The sequence below is a fragment of the Hemiscyllium ocellatum genome, chromosome 23, assembly GCF_020745735.1.
Source record: "Hemiscyllium ocellatum isolate sHemOce1 chromosome 23, sHemOce1.pat.X.cur, whole genome shotgun sequence".
Lineage (NCBI taxonomy): Eukaryota > Metazoa > Chordata > Chondrichthyes > Orectolobiformes > Hemiscylliidae > Hemiscyllium > Hemiscyllium ocellatum.
The window spans coordinates 14675797-14700534 of record NC_083423.1 but is presented as its reverse complement, the minus strand read 5'-3'; the positions used below and the strand labels follow the sequence as shown (position 1 = coordinate 14700534).

The window sequence follows — 24738 nt, the reverse complement described above, 5'->3', positions numbered from 1 at the left end:
GCTTTTCCAGCACCACACGCTCGACTCTGAGTTCCAACATCTGCAGTCCTCATTTTTGTCTTTTGATTTGGGAACATTGTCATAAATGGCAATGAGATGAATAAATCCAATTACATTGGCCCTGACCTTGTGAATAGTGACATAGAACGTGGAGTGATTGTAATGAGGTCAGTCAGGTGAACCCTTTAGAATATGAATTCCCTGATTGGGGCTGGCTGACAGATATAAACAGGTGTGTCAGAGGTTCTGCTCACTCAGAGAGCTGGCTCTGAGTGAGCTGGATCAATGTCAAGGCCTCTCCACGTGTCAATAAAGGGGGACATGCTGACGGGATACCAACCTCAGAACCTTCTCCGCCCTTCTTGAGCCACCAAATGGGACCTCTGTTGAGAGGAGGATCTGTAACAATTCCCTGGACCAGCCGTCTAGGCCGTGTGCAATGTGTTGGAATCCATAGTCTTCTGATTCTCCGGCTTGCATGCTCCAAACTGGGCTGACCCAACAGCTGATCAGAGTGAGCAGAATAGCTTTGTGTGAATTTTGATAGGGTGTGTCAGTGATAGGGTAGCTTCTAGACCATGTGGAACAGGTCAGCATCGATTATTCACAGAAGGAATTCCTCTTTAGAATATTGAGAGTGCCTTGGAACAGAAGCAGTTGTCATTTAAGCCAGACACATTTACAAATTGATCTCTGTAAACTGTTCAACACTGTTCTTTGTTATCTCTTCTCATTAGACTCCATCTGTTGGTACATGTGTGTATGTATGGTAGCCCCATGTGGACAAAATTCACAATGTAATTTTCAATACATTACAAACAGTGTCAGCTATTAAGTCATTCAGTAGCCACTTGTAGAGGCTGAGACCTCTGAGAATTTGAAAGTGGACCTGTGGATTTTAATTCTGAACATGAGCAAAGACAATCTGTATGATTGGTAGATTCTGGAGAGCTGAGGTAGGGAAGCTGGCCAGTCTCACTTTGAGATACTAAGGGAGTGGCAACAGAAGAAGGGAGTGACTTGGAAGGGATCATAGTTGAATTCTGCAACAATCCCTTTCCCGTGGTCAATGAGGAAATGAGAAAGCATTGAAGAAAAAAAACAACCACTCTCATGCTTCCACAGATCATGTGGTCTATCTCACTAGTGAATCTTGAATTTTCAAATTCCAAAGGAAATATTGGAAGATTTCAGATTCCCATGCTCGCCATTCCGGTTTGCTTTATTAGTCTCCACAGCGTCTTCATTTAACCGCTTGGCATGTGGATGCTAATATCCCAAAGAGTATCCTTATCTCTGTCTTCACCTACCTCTGTAACCACCAATCATTCCCAATCAGTTATTTACCCAGCCGTTTTTTTTGTTACTCTCCTCTGAAGTCATTAAGGGTGCTGTCTTATCATAATGTCCAGCGATCAATTATAGCCTTGTTTTATTGTCAGTTTTGTTGGTGCAGCGCTAGCAATTCCAGTCATTCAGAGAACCCTTAATCTCCTTTAAGCCTCCACTGTGAGAGACTCGAGAGGGTTGGCTGTGTTTGCCTGGAGCAGTTCTTCAGCACTGCATTCATGTCAGTCGTAATGCTCGCAAACACATTGATCTCCATTGATTCAGAGAGGAACTGTTCACAGTTGAAAGCTGTGTCAGGAATCTGTCCATCACTTCTCAAACAGAATAGAAAGTTGAAGATACAAACTTCTTTTTCTTTTGCTTATCAGGTATTTACATCTTTCTTGTTAAACCTTTCTGTGGTTATTAGTTTAGCTGTGAGAGAAAGCAGCAGCTTGGTGGGAAACTTCATGTGTGGGCAGGCTGCAGGCTGGAATTGGGGAATTAGGCCGAAACTGTCATGGCAGCCTGTGCAACAGCAAAATGCTATGGTTCGAACATATGAGGTGAGGACACCCTGGGTACTTAGTGCTAGCATTATAATTCAAGTTTCTACACCAATTATTGTGTACTTAGCAGGTGTTTTGTATATGGGGTACAAAATACGTCCCTTATGGGACGTGTCAACAGCAACTTGGATTAGATAGAGATGGGCAAAGTAGCTGCTGGGGGAGGATTAGATATAGGAGGGACAGGTAGATGGTGGGGGAGAATTACAAAAAAAGCTTCAGAACCTAGGGCCTTAGCAATTGAAGACAAAGCACTAGTGGAAGTGTGGAGGAAATATAAGAGACTGGAAATGGAGGAACTCAAGTTCGTATGGAGCATTGTGTGGTTGGAGGAGGTTATAGAGGTGGAGAGGAGAGAGAGGAATATGTGGGGCAAAAGGCCTTGGAAGAACTTGACTTGAGGATAAGAATTTTAAAACTGAGATTAGATTAAATTCAATTACCTACAGTATGGAAACAGGCCCTTCAGCCCAACCAACCCTCCAAAGAGTAACCCCCTTCCCTCTGACAAATGCACCTAACAGTATGGGCAATTCACCTGACCTGCACATCTTTGGACTGTGGGAGGAAACCCCACACAGACACAGGGCAAATATGCAAACTCCACACAGACAGTTGCCCAAGGCTGGAATTGAACCTGGGACGGTGGTGCTGTGGGGCAGCAGTGCTAACCACTGAGCCACCGTGACATGTTGCAGAAAGAGCCAGTAACATCAATTAAATAAAAAAAAGAACCTGCTGGAGAAACTCTGCGGCATCTGTGCAGAGAAAAGAAAGGTCATGTTTTGAGAGTTTTGAAGAGGGGTCACTGCTGTTGAGACATAGCTCTGCTTTTTCTTCTCAGACGCTGCCAGACCTACTGAGGTTCTCCAGCAATCTCTGTTATTCAGATCTAGCATCCGCAGTCCTTTGTTTTATTGTAGTAAAGTCAATTACTTTGACAGAGTAGTCTGAAGAGGAGGCATATCAATGCTGTGGTTGCTCCATGCGCCTTGATGTTTGGCGTAGAGTCACTATACATGATTCTGGAGCAAAAGTAGTAGCTGAGTTTACAACCTGTAGCTTAAGCTTCCTGTTCACAGCCCACGATGAGATCAGAATAGTCCTGTGGATTGAGAGATTAACAATGTCCCATATCTGCTGGTGCAATAACTGGTTGACCAGCCCTTGCCATCCTTTCCCATGTTCCATCTTGAGTGTTACGCACACTTGGTCCCACAGTCCAGCTGGAGACTCAATGCATTACCTCAGCGGCACCTGAGAAACACCTGAAATTCCCAAATTGCTTCAGCACAGAAGGAGGTCATAGAGCATTGTGTTTGTGCCAACTGTCTGATGTCAATAAGCTTCATTCCCCAGCTGTTTCCCCATAGCACTGCCTGTGCTTCCTTTTCCCTTTTTGAATCTAAACTCTGAAGCTAATTGCATTACCCCTTTCGGTAGTGCTCTCCCGAATGTACTGACTGACTGCATTAAAAGAAGTTCCCCATAGCTCTCCTCTGACAAATCATTTGAAATCAGAGTCCTCACTTTACTGAATCCCTTAAATGAAGAATCAGTTTCTCCATCTGTACTGGGGAAATGGGATTAACTGGACCAATCTTCAGAGGAGATGGACAGACCTGAATGGTCTCTCTATTGTTCTACAATTCTACAATACCATCGCAAAGTGCCTCAAAGTGCGAACTCCTCTATTACATCTCCTTTTAACTGTTTGTGCTCTGTGGAGATCAACTCCAAGACTTTAACTCCCCCTCCCACTCTGCCAAGGACATGCAGGTCCTGGGCCTCCTTCACTGCCAAACCTTTACTACCCGACACATGGAGGGAGAACGCCTCATCTTCCGCCTCAGGACTCTCCCAGCCATAAAGGATCGATGTGGATTTCACCAGTTTCCTAATTTCCCCTCCCCCCACCTTATCCCGGATTCAACCTTGCAACTCAGCACCACCCTCTTGAACTGTCCTACCTGTCCATCTTCCTTCCCACTTCTTCCGCTCCATCCTCCTCTCCAACCTATCACCTTCAGACCCAACTTCGTCCACCTATCGCACTCTCAGCTACCTTCCCCCCAGCCCCACCCCCTGCCATTTATCTCACCACCCCTGAGGCTCCCAGCCTCATTCCTGATGAGGGGCTTATGCTCAAAATGTTAATTCTTCTGCTCCTTCAATGCTGCCTGACTGGCTGCACTTTTCCAGTGCCACACTCTTTGACTCCAATCTCTCTAAGTTTTTTCTGTATAAGTGAGCCCCTGTACGATCCCAGTAAGTTCTCTCTGCGCTCTGTCCATGGTTTTGTTGTCTCTCCTGCTCCCGTGCATCGAATTCACTTTATGGCATGGAGCAAAGATGGTGTTTTGAGCCACCTCAATGGTGAACGGTTGACGACACATTTTGACAAGTTGCTGGCTTTCTTGTTTCAGTACTCGTACGAGGGGACGACAATCAATAACCTGCCCGTGGATCTCTCTGTGGTCTGGAATGGAGACTTCAGCATTGATAACCCAGCACACAACCAAGGTAAGCTCATAGCACTGTCCCTAGCTGTGCCAAGCAGAGGTGCAGATAATATAACCATGGGGGCAGGGTGTGATGGGGAGATGTCCATCTCAACACAGCTCAGCATGGGTTCATTCATCTTGCAAAGTAAGAGTGTCTGATGTTGCACGGTACCCACTCTCTACTGGAGTGGACTTTCCATATCAGGATGAGGATAATCGACTCTGATCGGGCACACCCCATGGTGGTATTATTACGTGCACCTTGCACAGCCCTATCCACCTCTCAAATGTCTCAAACTATAAAATGAATACGTGCAAAGAAAATGTATAATTGTTTTTCTAAAGCTGTATTCGCTGTCTTCCCAGATGGTTCCTGCAACAGATTAATCTTTAATTCCCCAAAGACTCTGGGATCAATCCTAGAGGGGTGAGGAGACCAGGTGTGGGAAGATACTGATCCTGATCCGGGAGGAATGGGGGGGTGTGGGTTCATGATAAGTGGTGTATGACTTTCACATGAGACATTTTTACTGTGTCTCATGTGATTGGTCATTACGTCGGTGTGGAGGTTCAATTATAGCAATACATATGATGTGTATTCTCATCTGCTCCTCTGATAGTTCACCTGTACAAGTGCGGTGTGATGCGGGAGAGCTGTGGCCTGTGCCTGAAGGCAGATCCTGATTTCGAATGTGGCTGGTGCAGGGGAGATGGACGGTGCACCCTCAGGCAGGACTGCCCTGCCTCGGAGGAGCAATGGTTGGAGCCATCGGGAACAAACAGGAAATGTAGCAACCCCCGCATCACTGAGGTAACCCAAGTGTGAGGTGGGCGATGGGTTTGTCAAATACAATGCTGCTGTTTAATGAGTAAATAGAGAGTATTGGAAGAATTCAGTACATATGTGAACCCCCGAAGGAAAGCTTGTAGTTTGGGATAAGATTGTCACTGGTTAAGTTCTACCTGTGGACTCCATTAAATGTAAAAATAAAATCCCATGGCACTAACCAAAGCCTCTGCTACCTGAGTCCAAATGGTTATCATGTCCCATTGACCAACAGCCCTTGTGCCCACTGACATGCGTGGGTTCCTGATGAGGCACCAGATCTGTCTATAAAGTGTCATCATTGCTTTTAAATTCTTCCCAATGGTCTCCTTTCTATTTTTGTAATCTCCTTCAGTACTACAACCCCCTGAGATATCCATACTCCTCCATTCGCAGCCTCTTGCACAATCCCGATTTCAATCACTCTGTCATTGATGGTCAAGGATTTTGTTCTTGGCCTCCCTCAGTAAACCTCCCCTCCCGCCAATCTTCATACTCACTCCCTTTCAGTTAAAAATCACGCAACATCAAGTTATAGTCCAACAGGTTTATTTGGAGGCACTAGCTTTCGAAGCACTGCTTTAGATGTTTTTAAAACCATGAGGGGCATGGATAGGATAAATCGACAAAGTGTTTTCCCTGACGTGTGGGAGTCCAGAACTAGAGGGCATAGCTTTAGGGTGAGAGGGGAAAGATATAAAAGAGACCTAAGGAGGCATCTTTTTCATGCAGAGGGTAGTATGAGTATGGAATGAGTTGCCAGAGGAAGTGCTGGAGGCTGGTACAATTAAAACATTCAAACATCATCTGGATGGGTATATGAAAAGGAAGGGTTTGGAGGGATATGGGCCGGATGTTGGCAGGTGGGACTTGATTAGGTTGGGATATCTGGTCGGCATGGACAAGTTGGACTGAAGGGTCTGTTTCCATGCTGTACATCTCTATGACTCTTTGACTCTATGGTTGTGGAGCAGAATCATCCGACATTCTGCTGCACACCCACCTGATGAAGGAGCAGTGCCCTGAAAGCTAGTGCCTCCAAATGAACCTGTTGGACTATAACTTGATGTTGTGTGATTTTTAACTTTGTCCACCCCAGTCCACATCATGACTGCCTTGAAGATGCTGCTTAAAATCTAACTCTTTGATCAAGCTTTTGGTCACATGCCCTAATATCTTTTCTGTGACTTGGTGTCAAAATTTGCTCAGTTGTGCTCCTATGAGGTACGTTGAGGCATTTTACTGTCAGAAAGGTGCTTTATGAATGCAAGTCATTGTTGATTAGCCTGGATCAATCTCTTGAGGAGCAGAAAGGACACTATAAGATGTTAGAATCCATATGAGAGCCAGCCCAAATAATCTGTCTTCAATGCAGGAATTCCTGAATCCTGTGTTCTTGTTGTTTCCTACTAGTTCAGAGTCCTTCAGCCTTTCCCTCCTGTAAACAATCTTTAAAACTGAAGCTTTGTGTCAATTTATCACTGTTTCCCGTCTTTCTTTCTATTCTGCTCTTTTTAAGCTTGATGCATGTGTGGTTGTCAATGTGTGGTTCAGTTACTCAGAGGGGAATGGTGGCATGTTGGTAATACCGTTCATCCTGGGACTAGGATAGTGGGCTAGGGACGTGTATTCAAACCCCATTCAAGCGACTGGTTCAACATAAATTTAATTAATAAAAGGGTTACCAATAGCGGTAACTGTGACAACTATTATAGATTGTTGTAAAAGTCTATTTGCTTCATACATGACAGTCAGAGAAGGAGATCTGCTGGAGAGAAATCAGAGTTTACATTTCGGGGCCAGTTAGCTTTCTGAAGAAAGGTCACTGGATCCGAATCGCTAACTCTGATTTCTCTCCACAGATGCTGCCAGCCCTGCAGAGCTTTTCCAGCAATCTCTATTTTTGTTACAGCATCTGCAGTGCGTTCAGTTTTTAAGGAGATCTGCTCTCCTTACTTAGTTCGCCCTACACGAATATCTGACTGCCCTCGGAAGTGGCTGTGAAAGCCAAATCACTCAGTTCGTTGTCAGCAATGTCCACATCTCGTGAAGGAATTGGAAATCCTCTTGCCTCTATGTCTGTAATTCATTGGCAGAAGCTCCCCTTCAGGGATCTGAACATCTAGTTTAAGCGAATACTTCAGCGCCGGACTGAAAATATGCCACCCTGTAGCTGGTGCTGTCTTTCAGGTGGAGCTCAGAGCATTAAAAGCTTAGCCATTAGACTAAGGTGAGGTAAAGGACCCCATGTACACCCTTTGAATAAAGGTGGTGCCCTGGCCAAGATTTAACCTTTATACACCACCATCAAGACAGGCTTTCAGATCATCCACCTTATCGCTGCCTGTGGGATCTTACTGTGTCAAAATTGGAGCCATATTTCCCGACATGACAGTGCTGTACAAATGCAAGTTTTCCTTTATTTTATCTTCTGTTACGGCATTGCATTCAGTTATGGTCACCACATTACAGCAAGGATGTGGAGGCTTTGGAGAGGGTGCAGCATAGGTTTACCAGAATACTGCCTGGATTAGAAGCTATAAGAGCTATAAGGAGAGGCTGGAAAAACTGGGGCTGTTGTCTCTGGAGAGGCGTTGGCTGAGGTGAAACTTGACAGAAATCTATAAAATTATGGGATGCATAGGTAGGGTTGACGATCAGAAACGTATTCCCAGAACTGAAATGTCTGATACTGAGGGCATGTGTTAAGGTGAGAGGGGGAAAGTTCAAAGGTAATGTGAGGGGCAAGTTTTTCCAGAGGATAGTGGGAGTCTGGAACATACTGGTGGTGGATGCAGATGCGATAGGGGCATTTAAGAGACTTTTCGATAAGCGCGTGAATATACAAAAAATGGAGGGATATAGACCAAGGTCAGGCAGAAGGGATTAGTTTAATTTGGCATCATATTCGGCACATTATTGCGGGCCAAGGGGCCCATTCCTGTGCTGGACTGTGCGATGTTGCTCCAATTGCGAAATAAAGACTTTCTCGTTGCCCTGGTTCTATGCTGATGGGAGGGCAATACCCCCGATCTACACAACATTGTCCAATATTCCTGACACCTTGTTGTTGGCTCTGCCTCGCTGGTTGAAGTGGAGGGAGTTACTTTCTAACCCAGATGCTGGATTACTGTCATGTTTGGATACAGAACCACAGAAACGTTTTACGCTGAGAACGCACATTCTGAAACCAGCTAAAAGTTTAAAATCTGTTACAAATCCGTGTGATGCTGGCCTGTGAAATATCATCATGTATTATTCATTCATATTTTCTTGAAAGGCTCTTCTCACCACTATTAGCATTGAGGAATCCCTCCACAGTTTATCTATAATGCAACATGAAAATCCCTGGTTGGCAGTGTGCCAGAGGAGCCATCAGAAAACTGATCCACTTGGAATAATGTGATACTATTGAGTGTTGTCCAGATTGGCAAGGTAGCAGTTTTCTGGGTACTACAAACCAATTCAACTGGGATTAAAAATGGACAATTTGTGTGGCTGGAATAGCACTAACAGCCAGAAGAAAGAAAGACCTGCAATTATGTAGCACCTCTCATGACCTCAGGAAGCCAAAATGTATTTTACAGCTAATTAAATACTTTTTTTTGAAGCGCAGCACTACGATAATGGAGGAAAAGTGAATGCTATTTTTACCTCACTGCTTGACTCCACACGCAGCAATGTGGTAACGACCCGTGCGTGTCGAACGATAAATAAAAATTGACCATGGTTTTGGGGAGATCTTCCCTGCCTTTCTTCAGTATAGGGCTTTGCGATCTTTCAAGTTCAACTGAGGGGAAGGCAAGAGCCTTGGTTCAACGATTTGTCCAAAAGATGGTGTCTTTGCCAATACAGCGCGCTGTCAGTCCTCCACTGAAAATGGATATCCGGAGTGGGGTGCTGGTGGGTGCTGGGGAAATGGTGGAATGGGTGGTTGGTGGGGGCGGTAGTGATAATTTGCAAGACTGAGTGCAGCTTGCCCTATTTGAAGCCCGGTTGGTCACCTTAAGGGATGCTTCCTGCTTGTCAATTTTGAGACCAGGAGGAGAGAATCCTAGTTGATCCCCTGCTTGAGCACTGGATGGAATAGATACCTTACTTAAGGATCACCTTTCCACACCAGGTGTCTTGCAAATACTTCTGTCCCCAGCCTTTGCTTCGAAATCCCATGTTCCCCCCACTGCCCTAAGACTGCCACTCCCCACACTAAAGTGTGCAGCATTGAGAATTTGAGGACTGCTTGTAGTTCCAGTTTTGGCCACGGCCGGCAGTGGCGCTGCTCTGGGAGTACAGAGGCGCTGACTGATCAAATTCATTAGGCAGCTCCCTGAATGGGCCTGTTGCCCAAGTGAAAGTAGTCCCACCTCAAGAATATAAATTGGTTGTGAGGTTGCCCTGGAAGGTGAAGACGCATTGGCCACTGACTGTAACTCTATCCTATGTCTTCAAGCCTCTGGAATGGGAGTTGAAAGCACAGCACTACCAACGGAATCATGACTGACACTTAGTAATAGGGGAGAGCAGCAATTGAAATATGACTCATTTTGCTATGTAAGGCAATGACTAAAATCTTTAACTGTTGTGTTCATATACCTATCCTCTCACCAATCACACCAATTACATTACTATATTTGTTGTTGCCACCTCTTGGAGATGCTAATATGGGGAAGGAAAGCTCTCACAGGGTCAGAAAGAAAGATTTGTACGAGACAAAATTTAATTGACTGATTTATTGTCACACGTACTGAAGTACAGTGAAAATCTTTGTTTACAAGGAGTAGAAGCAGATCATAGCAAGCAAGGATATACAGATCAAAGGTTGTGAAAAAACCTTAACACGGAGGCATACAGGTTACATTGCACAGGACATGTGCTAGGTCAGATCAGCATTAGCAAGGTCAGCATTATTTGAAGCTAGAGAGTCCATTCATCAGTCTAATATCAGCCGGGAAGAAGCTGGTCCTGAACTTGCTGATACGTGTATTCATGTTCCTGATGGCAGAGGTTGCAGAAGATCATTACCAGGGTGTGATGGGTCTTTGATGATGTTGGTCGTCTTTCTACCGCAATGTGCTGTTTAAATGGTTGGAAGGCTGGCTTCCGTGACAGTCTGGGCTGTGCACACCATATTCTGTAGTTTTTTTACAGTCCTGGGCAGAGCAGTCGCAGCACCAGGCCATTATGCACCCGGACAGTCTGCTTTTAATGATGCATTGGTCCTTATGGACATGCCAAATTTCCAGAGGAAAGGGGCATTATTGTACATTCTTTACTGTCGCATCTACATGGGAAATCCAAGACAGGTTGTAGGTTATTTGTCACTCCGAGAAACTGTACTCTCTCAAAGTTTGTACCATAGGGTAGAAAGTGCAGTGAGGCATGTGGGGAATATAGGCTTTAGATCTCTGTGCTTTTTGGATGGCATACATTGTTCCAGTTAATTGGATTAGTGTTGGCTGTAGCCAGCGGCCAATATGCCGTGCCTTCACAATTTACATAGGCGAAGGTGAGCGAGGTGGGAGATGTTGTGGATGTGGATAAAATAATGGAGCAAGGCCAATTCTCAGGGGACGAGGATGAGGCTGAGGATCAGGATACTAACCAGGAGGACTGTTTGCAAGAGTAGGCCAGAGGAAGTCATATTGCCAGCTGCTGATGCAATAAGATTGCATTGCAGGGAGGATTGGCGAAACCATTGTCATGCAGTAAGTTCAGAGGCGACGTTCATGAGCTGGCACTTCATGCACTTTGAAAGCTTTGAGCAATTGGTATAGACTTGAAGGACTGACTTTATGATTGAAATAAAGTTTGCAAGCTTAAGAAGAGGTAACAAGGCAATGAATTTAGAGTCTATTTGTTTATTAAAGTTCTTAAAGAAGATTGAATCTGGTTATGTGGAATTTAATCATGGTTTTTTGGGGATTTCAATGTTTGACAGAATGGGTGCAAGTGGTGAAGGTGACCAGGGCTTTGGGCCCTCTCCCCTGCCCTCCTATTGATTCTGTTGCTTGTGTTTCTGAAAATGCTCAGGGACCACTGTTCCCTGAATTATGGCTGAATGTCCTGAAGGAGTGAGAGAAGGAATTTACTGCCAGTAAGGGCTTTGGGTCAACACATGCAGGTCCGGTGTGGCCTCCAGGAACCTGAATATATCTTCCCACCCCCTCCCAAACCAGTTCCTGTTTAATAGTCTTATAACCGGGCAGAGTATGCACACTTGTGACAAGTTGGAGAATCCTTTGTGTGATGCCGTCCTGAGGCTGAGATCTTTACTTGCGTTTTGATTCATTGACTGAAGCTGGGGAGTAGGGTAGGTAGCATGTCCATCAATGTAAATTGTTCCCAGCTTCCAACATGATGAGATCTCCACATTGAAGGGCAGAAAATAGCCTCAGAGATGTTTTCTTTGTTAAAATAGGATAAATTACACATCAATACAGATTAATAAAGACATAGAGTACATGAACAAAATATGATATTGAACTTGTATAAGACCCTTGTTATAGTGTGTATAATCATGGGTGCCACGTTATGGGAAGGATCTGAATGCGTTGGAGAGTATGCAGAAAAAATTTGCAAGGATGGGTCTAGGAAGTGAGAAACTTCAGTGATGAGGATAAATTGAAGGAGTTGGGACTCTTCCCCTTGGAGAGATGAAAGCTGAGAAGAGATCAGATAGAGGTTTCCAAAATCATGAGCGGGCTGGATGGACTGGTAGGGAGAAACTATTCCTGCTCAGAATAGGGAAACATAGTGGAGGCAAGTTTGATTGAGGAATTCAGGAGGGACTTGGATGATTATCTGAATCGAAAGAGTGTGCAAGGGTATGGGGGAAAAGCAGGGGATTGGCACTTGGTAATGAAACTTGTTTGAAGAGCTGGTGCAGGGGCAGTGGGTCCAAAGGCCTCCCCTCTGCACCATAGCAATTCTTGATTCTGTGAATACAAGATGTCAATGAGTTTCTTTGTGACTAATTGCAAAGCAACAATGAATGAAACACATTCTCTCAGTGATACTCAAATTCTCCCTGTGCCATACCAATGGAGATCTCAATGGAGGCAGGAAGGACATGAAGGAGGGAGCCTGGCATTGTTTGGTCAAGGGGAGTGCCGACTAGATGATTCCATGCAGCAATATATTGACCACGCTGTGCCTGTGCTGACCCGCAGACCCTCCAGTGTTTCCAAATTACCTGAGTTCCCCTTTCTGAGCCAGATTAAGCAGACCGCCATTTGGAAAGCCATGGTTAGAGACTCAGAATCTTGCTCTGTTCAGAGAGCAAGTGGTTGACAGTGTCTGTCTTGTCTCAAGCAGCACTGGTGTGGTGTAATGAACCCTGAGAGGGAGACCCTTTGTGGGTATGTTCCTTACAATGAAGTAGAAAGCTTGGAAACGTGACAGTTGAGATGTGCTTACTATTTGGCTAGCTTTTAATCCGTGTTTTAAATTCAGTCATGGACCTGACCCTTCTCTTCTGAAGAAAACAAGTACTCACAAGGATTAATGAATAATGGGGGGCTTTCATACAGAGACACACCTGTGAAATGGTGCTCTGAAATACAGGACAGATCACAGGAAGTACAGGCTGAGTGCCAGAGAAACCCTGTGCTCATTAAGAGCACTTTCTTTTGGTATGTTTTCTTTTCATTATCTTGTTCCCTGCAGCATCACTCATTTAGTCGTTCTCTCTTGTTAGTTTTTAAAAAATATTCAATCCATCATCTTTCCGATCTGATCTTCTTAGAATCCATTGAAATGTCCTTCCCTTTTCTCTCATTTTCTTCCTCTCTCTTTAGAATAGTTTAAACTGTTTCAAGGAGGTTCACAGAAGTATCCGTCAATTAAAATCTAACATGGATTTTGGGACTGATCACCAAAAACTCAGTCAAGAGGAAGAGGCTGAGAGGTTTAGAGAGAGAGAGAGAGAGTTAAACACGAACACACACACCCACACACAACACACGTACACACACAATTGTGCACATACACATGTATAAACGCATACACCCATATGCAAGCACATGCACAGAGACAGAGACAATTAAACACTAATACACCTGTACATGCACATGTACACACACACACATACATATATAAAAACATGTGCACAGGGAGAGAGAGAATTAAACCCAAATGCACACATATATACACGCACGTGCACACACAACACATGTAAATACACAAATGTGTACATACACACACGTACACAGACAAATGCGCATGTACATACACATACACACGTATGCAAGCACATGCACAGAGACAGAAACAATTAAACACAAATACACGTACACGCACATGCACACACACATACACATATAAATACACACACACATTCTGACTCTCACTTAACACTGTGAAGCTTAAATGAATGTACACTTAAGTGTAATTTATGATGTTTCAGAGTTCTAGTGAGACCTTTCTTGATTGATTATGTATTTATCTATCTTTATATTTTTGCAGATAACCCCAATACGAGGACCCAGGGAAGGTGGGACAAAGGTGACTATCTACGGGGAGAACCTGGGTTTGAGTTTCCGGGAGATTGAGAACTTTGTGCATGTGGCTGGAGTTGATTGCATCCCATTGCCAGAGGGCTACATTCCAGCAGAACAGTAAGCCACGTTTAAAGCTGACTTGTTTGGCGGGCTGTCGGATTAAATCTTTGGCAGGGTGGCTGGGTTGAAGCATTTGAGCTGAAGAGCCATGTGGCGTCCAATTATTTATTATCCCCCCCCTCCCACTGAGATCTCATGCCCTGCCTTCTCTTGGGCAGCCTATCGCGTTTGCTGCTTTAACCCACAGTCCCAGCAAAACAAGGCTCTCTGCAAGGGTGTTCCGAGAGAAAGCTGTTCAAGCAGCAGGTGAAATGTTAATGCAGTACCTTTATTGGTTACGTTGTTGCTGTTAAAACCACCATGTTACTGTATCACTATAGCAACAGTGACATGGAATGTGCAGCACAGAAACAAAGGAGTGACCATGTTTTATCCCAATTTCATGCTCCAACCAACCTTCTTCTATCAAATTTATTGACGCCATCCATGAGTCTTTCTCTCCCCCTTCTGTGTTGTTCTACCTTCTCCTTACAGTGATGCTCATTATCTCACTACCTTGTGCTGGCAAGTCCCACATTCAGAGCACTCCCTCGTTGAAGAAGTTTCTCCTGAATTCCCAATTGAATTAATTAGTGACTAGTTTATATTTATGCCATCTAATTTTGGTTGTCTTTATCAGTGAAAATACCTTTTATATCTTCTCTCCAGCAATTTTCTTCATAATTGTGAAGGCCAGCTAAAGAACAGTTCAGATACTGTCAGATTTCCAAATGTAGCAAAGAACAATACAGTGCAGGAACAGGCCCTTCGGCCCTCCAAGCCTATGCTGACACATTTTGCCCTTCAATGCTAAAACTGTTGTCACTTACAGGATCCGGATCCCTCTATTCCCTTCCCATTCATGAATTTTCCAGGTGTGTTTTTAATGCTGCTGTTGTGTTTGGTACCACCACTTCCTCTGGCAGCACACTCTAGGCACTCACCACCCTTTGTGTGAAAAATGTACCTCACACATCTCCTTTCAAATTCCCTCCTCGTATCTTGAATCTGAGTCTGCTAGTAATTGACTCCCCTACCCTCGGGAAAAGCCTCAAACTTTCCACTCTATCCATGCCATTCACAACCTTATAAACTTCTGTCAGGTCACCGCTCAATCTTCTGCATTCCAATGAAAACAAACTATCCAACCTTTCTTTACAGCTAAAATCCCCAATACCAAGGAACATTCTGGTAAGTCTTTTCTGTACCCGCTCCAAAGCATCCACATCCTTCTGGTGGTGTGGTGAACAGAACTATATACAATATTCCAACTGTGGCCTAACTAAAGTTCTATGAAGTTGCAGCATAACTTGTCTATTCTTATCGTCAATGTCCTTCCAGTGAAGCCAAACATGCCATAGGTTTTTTTTTACAACCTTATCTCCCTGTGTTTTCATCTTCAGTAATCTGTGGACCTGCGCGTGCACGCGCGCACACACACACACACACACACACACACCCCCCTACCTCTCAGAAAAAGTGAGGACTGCAGATGTTAGAGATCAGAGTCGAGAGTGTGGTGCTGGAAAAGTGCAGCAGGTCAGGCAGCATCCGAGGAGCAGGCATTCGGGTATAAGTTCTGATGGAGGGCTTATGCCTGAAACGTCAATTCTCTTGCTCCTCAGATGTTGCCTGACCTGCTGTGCTTTCCCAGCACCACACTCTCCACACAGATCCCTCTGCATATCAATACTCCAAAGGGTTCTGCCATTCAGCGTATAATTTCCATCTGCACTTGATCTTTCAAAATGCATCACCTCATGTTTGTCTGGATTAAACTCTATATGCCATTTTTCTGCCCATGCCTCCAACTGATCAATATCATGCTATATCCTCTGACAATCCTCCTCATTACCCGCAACCCCCTCAATCTTTGTATCGTCCACAAACTTACTAATTACACCAGCTTTGTCTTCCTCCAAATCATTTATATAGATCACGAACAGCAGAGGTCCCAGCACTGATCCCTGCGGAACACCACTAGTCACAACCCTCCATTCCAAAAACATCTTCCCACCACTATCCTCTGTCTCCTATGACTAAACCAATTCTGTATCATTCTTACCAGCTCACCGCAATTCCATGTGACTTCACCTTTTGTACCAGTCAAGTTATGCCAGTCATATTAAGCAGCATCCATTAAAAAAAACAAAAAAATACACAATCCCATTTTCAGTGATAAGTTATCCAACATGCCTGGTCACAAGGAAAGTTATAATTCATTAATAAAGTAGTCTGATAACTCTAGTCAGTTTAATTTTTGTCAATCCCTGAACATGATTTGCCTACATTAGCTTCAATCTGTAATCTCTTCATGGCACATGTGCGCATGTTTGGTACCTGCTCATTGCGAGGGGTGATGTACCTACTGTAAGGAGTATCATTCCTGTGGTGAGTGCATTTGTCTTGGTAACTGTTGATGATGATCCGTTTCTGTTGGTGGGGAACAGTGGATATGTCAGGCTGAAGGAGAAAGTGAGGACTGCAGATGCTGGAGATCAGAGCTGAAAATGCGTTGCTGGAAAAGCACAGCAGTTCAGGCAGCATCCAAGGAGCAGGAGAGTCGACGTTTCGGGCATGAGAAGGGCTCATGCCCGAAATGTCGACTCTCCTGCTCCTTGGATGCTGCCTGACCTGCTGCGCTTTTCCAGCAACACATTTTCAGCATATGTCAGGCTGAAGGTCATTCTGTGTTGTGCTGATGGTGAAACCTACTACCCGCATTGAAACAAAAACAACTTTTCCAGTTGTTTGTACGTGTCTGTGATTGTGACAATATATATGCTCATTGAGGTTATAGATTCATATATGGTCATTCATCGTGTATGAACAAATTTCAACTACTCTACGCAACTGGTCTGACACATGGTCTGACTTCTTATTGACAGCTGTGAACGTTTCTCACTATCCAATGCTCAGCTCTGGCAAAGGCTGGCAATTTTATCAAAGTGAAATTTGGTTTTCTGTTATTTCACCTCGATCTTGCCACCCACTCCTGTTATTACTGCTGACTTCAGTTTCTTTCACTCCTGGAAAACTTGGGTGTGGCGTGACATTACTTTTTGGAGTAAACTATGATCTATGCTTTCACAGTCAGGATGTTTCTCCACTTAGGCTTAGCCTTGTACAGGTCTGTGCATGAATTTCTTGATTTCTTTATGACCCCTTTGGTGAATGTTGCTCCTGCCTCAGCCATTTTATTTGAGGGTTGCTGCGTGGTGTTGAATTTCCCAACCTTTTATGAATTGGCTGTATTCTTCACTGATGCATGGATGACCATTGGCACTCATCCCAATGTCGGCATTATTGAAACGTGCTTTCAGCCATTTTACGGTCTCGTTTGTCATCATTGATGTCAGCTAGTCTAACTCCCATTCGTCAGTGTCAACAGTGAAGGGTTAATGGGTTTCTGTGAAAGTGAAGACATCTGCTGCGATGCTTCAAAATGATTTAAAAACTGCGAGAGCTGCGGATGCTCTAAACCAGACACAAAAACTGAAGTTACTGGAGAATCTCAGCAGGTCTGGCAGTGTCTGTGAAGAGAAATCAAACCTAATGCTTCAGGTCCGCTGACCCTTCCTCAGAGAAACTTTCTCTTCACAGATGCTGCCAGACCTGCTGAGCTTTTCCAGCAACTTCTGTTTTTGCTTCAAAATGATTTGTCTGTCATGTCATGTGCTGTTCGTGGTTCATGAGCTTCCGTAGCTTGGCATTTATTACAATTGCTGCCCTGGCTGACATTGAACCTTAAACTAATTGCTCATGTTTGGCCGGTAGAGTACTTCTCTTGTATTCCTTGGACCAGACTGAATTCGTTGATGGCTGGCAAATATGTAGTTAATCCCTTCATCTTATCTCCTTCAGGATAATGACACTATTTTCTTTGTATAAGATGTCAGCTTGCGCTATCACTTTGTCTCTACACATCCAACAATGTTTCATAGTGACAGGTTTGTCGTTGATAATTTCAGAGCATCCTTTCTCTACTACTTCCTGTAGCAGTTAGACAGTTGCATGTTGTTGCAATATTCATTTGAGTTGTTTTCAGATTCAGTGTGCCTGCTGGGTTCCAGAGCATGTCAAAATGTTGCTTCTCATTGAATCAGAAGATGTCACACTCTCTGTTTTAGCCTCCTAAAGATTATTCATAGGGAGTGCTGTTCTTGACAGCTTGTCAACTGTGTACATCTGTTCCTCTTGCTTTTATGTTATGTCCAGATGGTATCTCTTCAAACAAAGTAGCATTCTTTGCAGATGTTTTGGAGCAGATAGAAATAGGAGAAAACAAAGACTGCAGATGCTGGAGGTCAGAGTTGAGAGTGTGCTGCTGGGAAAACACAGCACGTTAGGCAGCATCTGAGGAGCAGGAGAAAAGATGTTTCGGGCATAAGCCCCTGATGAAGGGCTTATGCCCGAAACGTGGATTCTCCTCCTCCTTGGATGTTACCTGACCTGCTGTGCTTTTCCAGCACCACAGCAAATAGAAGTAGATTGGGAAGGATACTACGTAGTGGTTTGTGATTGGACTCCACAGTCATTTTGTTTGGTCCATTCAGCTATTGATTAAAATGCTCACAAGCAAAAGTAATAGCTAGGCACTCATTCTCAATCTGAGTGTAACGTCATTCAGTTTGTGTTAATGCTGCATGGCTGTCTTTCTGCGTAAAGGTTGCTCCATGTCCTGTCTCACTGGCATTGCAAGTTCATTTCATTATTGACTTTGCCATATGTCTGGTGAGGTTGTTGCTAATTGTTTTGATTCTCGTGAAAGTTGTAACTTATTCTTTCCACCAATACCACTTCAGTGAGAGGATCACATTCTAATAACAGATGAGGCAAGAACTTTGCTAAGTAATTCACAATCTAATAAATCCTTGTGCTGCTTTCACATCGATTTGTTGCTGCATCCCTGATATAGCTCTCACTTTGTCAGCATGTCTGTGAAGTTCTTTTCCCTGCCAGTGTATGGTTTGGGCACTTGTTTTCAGGGATTATCGATTACATCTTATTCCTCTTCAACCTCCGGCTCATCTGGTGAGCTCTTTCTCACAGTTGCACCAGATTGGGTCTGCAATGGCTTCTTCAATTGTATCTCCACATCCATTGACTCGCTGACTATGCACAATGGCTTCCACTCTGTGAAGGCAACTGACTAACTGGTGCTGCCTATATTCTGGAGCAGTAGAAATGCGAAATGGCATGTACAGCTATCTGTATCTCTTAGATAACATCCAGAAAGTTGTTAGAAAACCATTGTTTTCATCCAGCTCTACTTGCTAGCAATCATCCTTCCTGTCAAGTGTAGTAAAGGCATTTCTTGTGGCCGTATCTCTTCAGTGGTTGGCGTGGGGTATTGAGATCACTTTAAAGCTTGACTAAGATCCTATGGGTTTATGTGTACAGTTCATTAGAACTCCAGATCTTCATTCTGCTTTGGACTCTGTCTAAATTGTCCTCTTGGCATCAGTATTATTCCATCATTTTGCTCCAACCTTCCTTCTTTGGCTTCACTTGTGTCACCACCTTCAGCTGTTTTCTACAGATCAGCACAATGCTGCTCAAAGTAGTGGTGCCTATCTATCATTTCACATTCAGTTCATGCTCTCCTTCTGCAGTCATCCTTCTAGCAGTCTAGCAGTCACGAACCATTTAGCACCTTCAGACCTGACAATGCCAACTTGTTGTAGGGTGTAAAGTGCTTTTGTCAGAATTGTCAGTGGATATCTCTCTAACACCATCTTTACAAACTTGTTTTGCTTCTTTCTAGCTAAGCACTTGCTTGCAAATTGATTCAGCTTTTTATTATTGTCAACTTTCCCCAAGTTTTGTGACCTCTGCAACATCTACATCCTCCAAACAACCTTTGATTGGATTTGAGTTATTGCAGTCACGTGTACCTAAGTACAGTGAAAAGTTTTGTTTGCGAGCAGTACAGGCAGATCACAGCAAACAGTGACGTACACATCATAGGGTGCTTAGACAGAGCAAGGCATCCAGGTTACACAGCACAGGAGGTGGGTGAAACAAGATCAACATTATTTGCTGTAAGAGAGTCCAATCAGAAGTCTGAAAATGGCAGGAAAGATGCTGTTGACTCTCTTGGTGTGTGTGTTCAAGCTCTGTTTCTTCTGCCTGATGGAGGAGGTTGGAAGAGAGCATTACCAGGGTGGGAGGAGTCTTTGATGATGTTGGCAGCCTTTCCGCAGCAACAAGAAGTATAAATGGAGTCCATGTATGGAAGGTTGTCTTCATAGGCTGTGCACACCACCTACTGTAGTTTCTTGCAGTCCTGAACAGAGCGGTTGCCATACCAGGCTGTTATGCATCCAGATACAATACTTTCTGTGGTGCATCTGTAATAGTTGATGAGGGTCCTTACAGATCTGCCAAATTTCCTGAGCTGCCTGAGGAAGAAGAGATGTTGTTGTGCTTTCTTGACCATCGCAACTATGTAGGAGGTCCAGGACAGGTTGTCAGTTATTGTCATTTTGAGGAACTTGATACTCTTGACCCTTTCCACTCCAACCTTGTTGATGTAGATGGGGACATGCTCTCCTTCTTCCTTCCTAAAGTCAATGATCAGTTCTTTTGTTAACAACATTGAGAGGTTGTTATGACTGCACCACAACACCAAGACCTCCACCCCTTTTCTGTATTCTGACTGATTATTGTTTGATATCCATCCATTATCTTTCTGCTGGCTCTTTTTCATGTTTTCCCACTCTGTTGTTTCCATGTGACTTTGAATGTTTCTCAGTATACTGCAAAGCTTAATCTGTTCTCCCATTAAAATACTCTAACTGTTGATGGATGACCTCGGGACTTCTTCATATGTTGATGGCTTCTTTGAGAGGAAGGTTGTGCATTCTCAGTTGACATACCTTCACGACAGACTGTCTTGTGCCTAAGTAGAAGTGAGTACTGCAGATGCTTCAGGCAAAAACCCTTCCCCAGGAGGGCTCGTCTTGTGCCTAAGATAACCCTATCCCTGAGATAATCTGACCTCTCAGGAAACAGCTACACATATCTGTATGATCAGGTACAGGCATCAGTACGGTCATGTATTGATCCATTATCTACCTCTTCCCTAATTTCTGACATTGAGCACCTACTGATGATATGTAACATTATTATGGGGTTCAAAGTGAGTCTTCAAAGCTTTTGAAATCTCTACAGTCTGTTTTGCTCTTCCTCGATAAGCTCTAGGCTATGAGAGAGCTTGTTTCTCTCATGTTTGCAAAGATAGCAGGTTTGTTGCTCTTAATTAAAATTAATTTGATAGCCTTTTTATAGTTTTGCTGTGGAGAAGAGAAAAAAGATCAATTCTTTCTGAAATATTTTTCATTTCCATAACTGAAGGGAGTAGAGGAATTCATCAATTTTGACTTGCTCTGTAATTCAAAGTTGTTTTTTCACTTCCTGCTCTTCCTTTCAGTAGCTGCCTCTCTTACAGCTCTGAAAATCCCCCCATTTTCACCCACCTTCCTCTGACAGCACTTCCAAGTGTTGTATGTTTACAGCCACAAACTGTATAGAGAGGGCCTTATAGCAGAGGTCGAGGTCACAAGATTATGGTAAACCAGTCAGCACACTAACAGCACAACTGCATTTTTCCAAACGAGGAGGGGAGATCTTCTGTTCTGCCTCTAACTTGGACTGCCATTGGGGGCATGTGTGAAAATCCCCAGATTTCCTATCCTCCTTATCCCCTGCCCTTATAGGAGGAACACGCTTTCCCTTCATCAAGCAAGTCAATGGAAACTGGAGTATTGTGATAACTCCAAGAACCCTGCCATTTTGTGAACAGGATGAATGCACAATTACACAGATGAGATCAGCCAGTGCAGAACTGAGACCCATCAAATTAAAAATAATCAGACAATAAATCAAGCAGTATGGATTTTGAAACACAAATCAAACTCTGATCTGCCTTAATGATTGAAAGAACCAAAAATATAAAACAAGGTGAGAGAGGAATGAAGCATTTTCTTTGCAAGTTGCTTGAAGTTTTGTCTTGGTAATGCTCCATTCTAAATCATCTAATTAGAATTTTTTAAAAAAGTGTTTAAAAGCTGATATTTCTGTAGATACATTAAAAAAAGAGGAAATTAATCATCTCAAAAGCAAATTACTGTTGATACTGAAAATCCGAAATAAAAAAGAGAGCTGAAAGTCCTGATAGGATAGACAGCATCTGTGTAGAGAGAAAGGCAGCTAATGTTTCAGGTCAGTGATACATGAAATTAGTATTTCCCAGCCTTTATTTGCAAAGAATTGTATCCAAACTCTCAGCTTATTTATGTTCTTCTCCTTGTCACTCATTTGGACCTTGAGTGTTGTTCTGTGTGATTGGGGTACTGTGATATGCAAGTCATAGTCTGAACAGTGTTAATTCAGCCTCTGTTTTCTCAAAAGGATCACGTGTCAGATGGGGGTGGCCCGACATAATCAGCACACTGGCTTTGTGGAGGTCTGTGTGGAAGAGTGTAAGCAGGAGTTCATGGCAAAGTCGACACAGCTCTACAGCTTTGTGGTGAGTGAGCTGAGATCTGGAGGAGGGGGGTTGCTTCCATGTGACGCACAATGTAACACGCTGGGCCTCCCTGCCTACAGATTGTCCACTTTGAGTTGAAATGAAATTATACTAAGAGGAAGTTGATGAGTCGATATGCCTCCTTCTAACTGTCAGGTGTTAGCTGTGGCTTAATGGTGACGTTCTCACCTTTGCATCAGAAGGTTTGGCTTCAAGTGCCACTTCCGGGGAATTGAGGCTGGCACACCAGTGCATTACTGAGGTGATGGTGCATTGCCACTACTCGGCTTTTAGATAAGATGTTCAGCCAAGTTCCCATCTGCCTTGGAATCATAGCACCCCTATAGTGCATATAGAGGCCATTCATCCCATCAAGTCTGCACCGACCATCTGAAGAGTGTCTCACCCTATCCCTGTATCCCCATATTTACCATAGTTAATCCATCTAGCTTGCATATCCCAGTACACTACAGGGCGATTTAGTATGGCCAATCCACCTAACATGTTTGAACTGTGGGAGGAAACTGGAGCATCCAGAAGAAACCCATGCCGACAAGGGGAGAACATGCAAACTCCAGACAAATATCCCCCCAAGGCTGGAGTCACATCTACATCATTGGCGATGTGAGGCATTAGTGCCTAACCACTGAGCCACTGCACCATTTTCTCATTGTATAAAATTCCATGATATTATTTCAAGAAAGAGCTGGTGAGTTCTTCCGCACTGTTTGCTCGATACTTACCCTTCAATTACCTTCACTAAAAACAGTTTCTCATTATATCATATTTATGGGCTGTTTATGGGCAACTTGAATGGCATATTTCCTACATCAATAACCAAAGTGCGCATGCTTTGTGGACTGTGAAGGGATTTTGGGTATGCTGAGGTTATGGAAGAAGGATCATCAGTGTCTTTCTGGTCTTTACCTCTTCTACTGGGCTTGGTGAGGAGGCCTCCATATCCCTGGGGTTTTGCCAACACAGTTTTGCGTTTAGCTTTATTACTTTCAGGCTTTGCCTCTGTTCCACTGCCTTGCTGGTCTTGCCGAACCCTGTGTATCCTGAGGAGGTGAAAACGGGTGGAACCTCAATTCCCAGGCCTTTGGTTAAGATACTGGAGACAAATGGGGACAGTTGACCCTCAGTCTGCGGGAAACTGAATGGAATCCATTAGCCAACTCTCTACCAATAAGCTATTGTGATGACCAGGGTCCAACACGATGTTACTCTCCAGCATTGAATGAATGTGTGAAAATCAAACATAAAGGAATTTTCCCATGAAGAATGTGTTAAAACAAAACTGTGCATATGACAGAACTGATCTTGTGAACTTCCATTAAGTCACAACTCAGTCATTACAGGAGTGACTGATAAGCTTAAAAATCTGATCTTCAATTTATCCGTTCTAATGGAACAATGTGCAGTGATAAGAATTCAAATCCAGTCAACTTTCTATAGTCCCAAAGGATCATAGAGCTGCTCTCTCATTAAAGAGAGATGACTGGTGGTGGTTTAACCTGAGGGTCACCATGCCTCAGATAAGGGGAGAGCCTGAAAAGGTAGGACCTTCAGAATAATCTCAGCCTGTGTGGGAAGTGAACCTGTGCTATTGTGTCACTTTATATCACAAAACCAGTCGTCCAACCACCTGAGCTAACCAACCAGTGATGCATATGTGACCCCCCCCCATGAGGGTTCATGAAGTTGTGCATAGGAAACCAGGGCTTGAACTTAATGCAAATGACATGAGTTTAACCAATCAGCCAGAAGATTGTGCCACTTGCTTACAGTCCCTGAATGGTCACTAATTTCTGGTTGGTTCAGTGATAATTAGTACCAGAGACTTAATAATGATCCTAATCGAGAACCCATTATGAGCCAGGCACCCTGCACCCCCGCCACCCAAAGAGCCAATTCCCATCTCCAATCTTAACTGTGGAAGGTTTCCCTGTCATTGGGAGACTGATATGTGATGTCTCCCATTCTTTAAGCTAGTACAGCCCCCATTTTTCCTGCCATGATGGGCTGCATTAGAGCCAGGCCCAGATTTCACCAATATGGTTCATTTGGCCTTCGCTGATGAATATCAAAGGCAAATATTCCTTGTTTTAAAAGGAACAACCTAATGATTAAAACTATTACGAAAATAAATCCAATTGGAAATATAATACTGGAATACTGCTGTAAAGTATCTATCGATAAGAATAAGAATGAACATGGAGTGACCCAGGCTAATGTGATTGAAGTCTATTCTCATTTTACCTGTTCCATTCTCTCATGCTCACCCAGCCCATTACATTCAGTCTTTGAAGCAGCTATTTATTTTATTGTATCTCAGTATGTGAGTACCTACTGCATAAATATGTTGATTGCACCTTTT

At 43.7% G+C, this 24738-nt stretch overlaps 1 protein-coding gene across 1 annotated transcript in view; it reads left to right on the top strand.

Moving 5' to 3' along the window:
* plxna4 (plexin A4) overlaps positions 1 to 24738 on the top strand; it is a 630201-nt gene that overhangs the window by 480563 nt on the left and 124900 nt on the right. Inside the window, exons 11-14 of the mRNA XM_060842703.1 lie at positions 4325 to 4421; positions 5023 to 5213; positions 13692 to 13843; positions 22241 to 22358. Of these exons, the coding sequence (XP_060698686.1) occupies positions 4325 to 4421; positions 5023 to 5213; positions 13692 to 13843; positions 22241 to 22358 (558 nt within the window). The remainder of the gene's footprint in view (positions 1 to 4324; positions 4422 to 5022; positions 5214 to 13691; positions 13844 to 22240; positions 22359 to 24738) is intronic.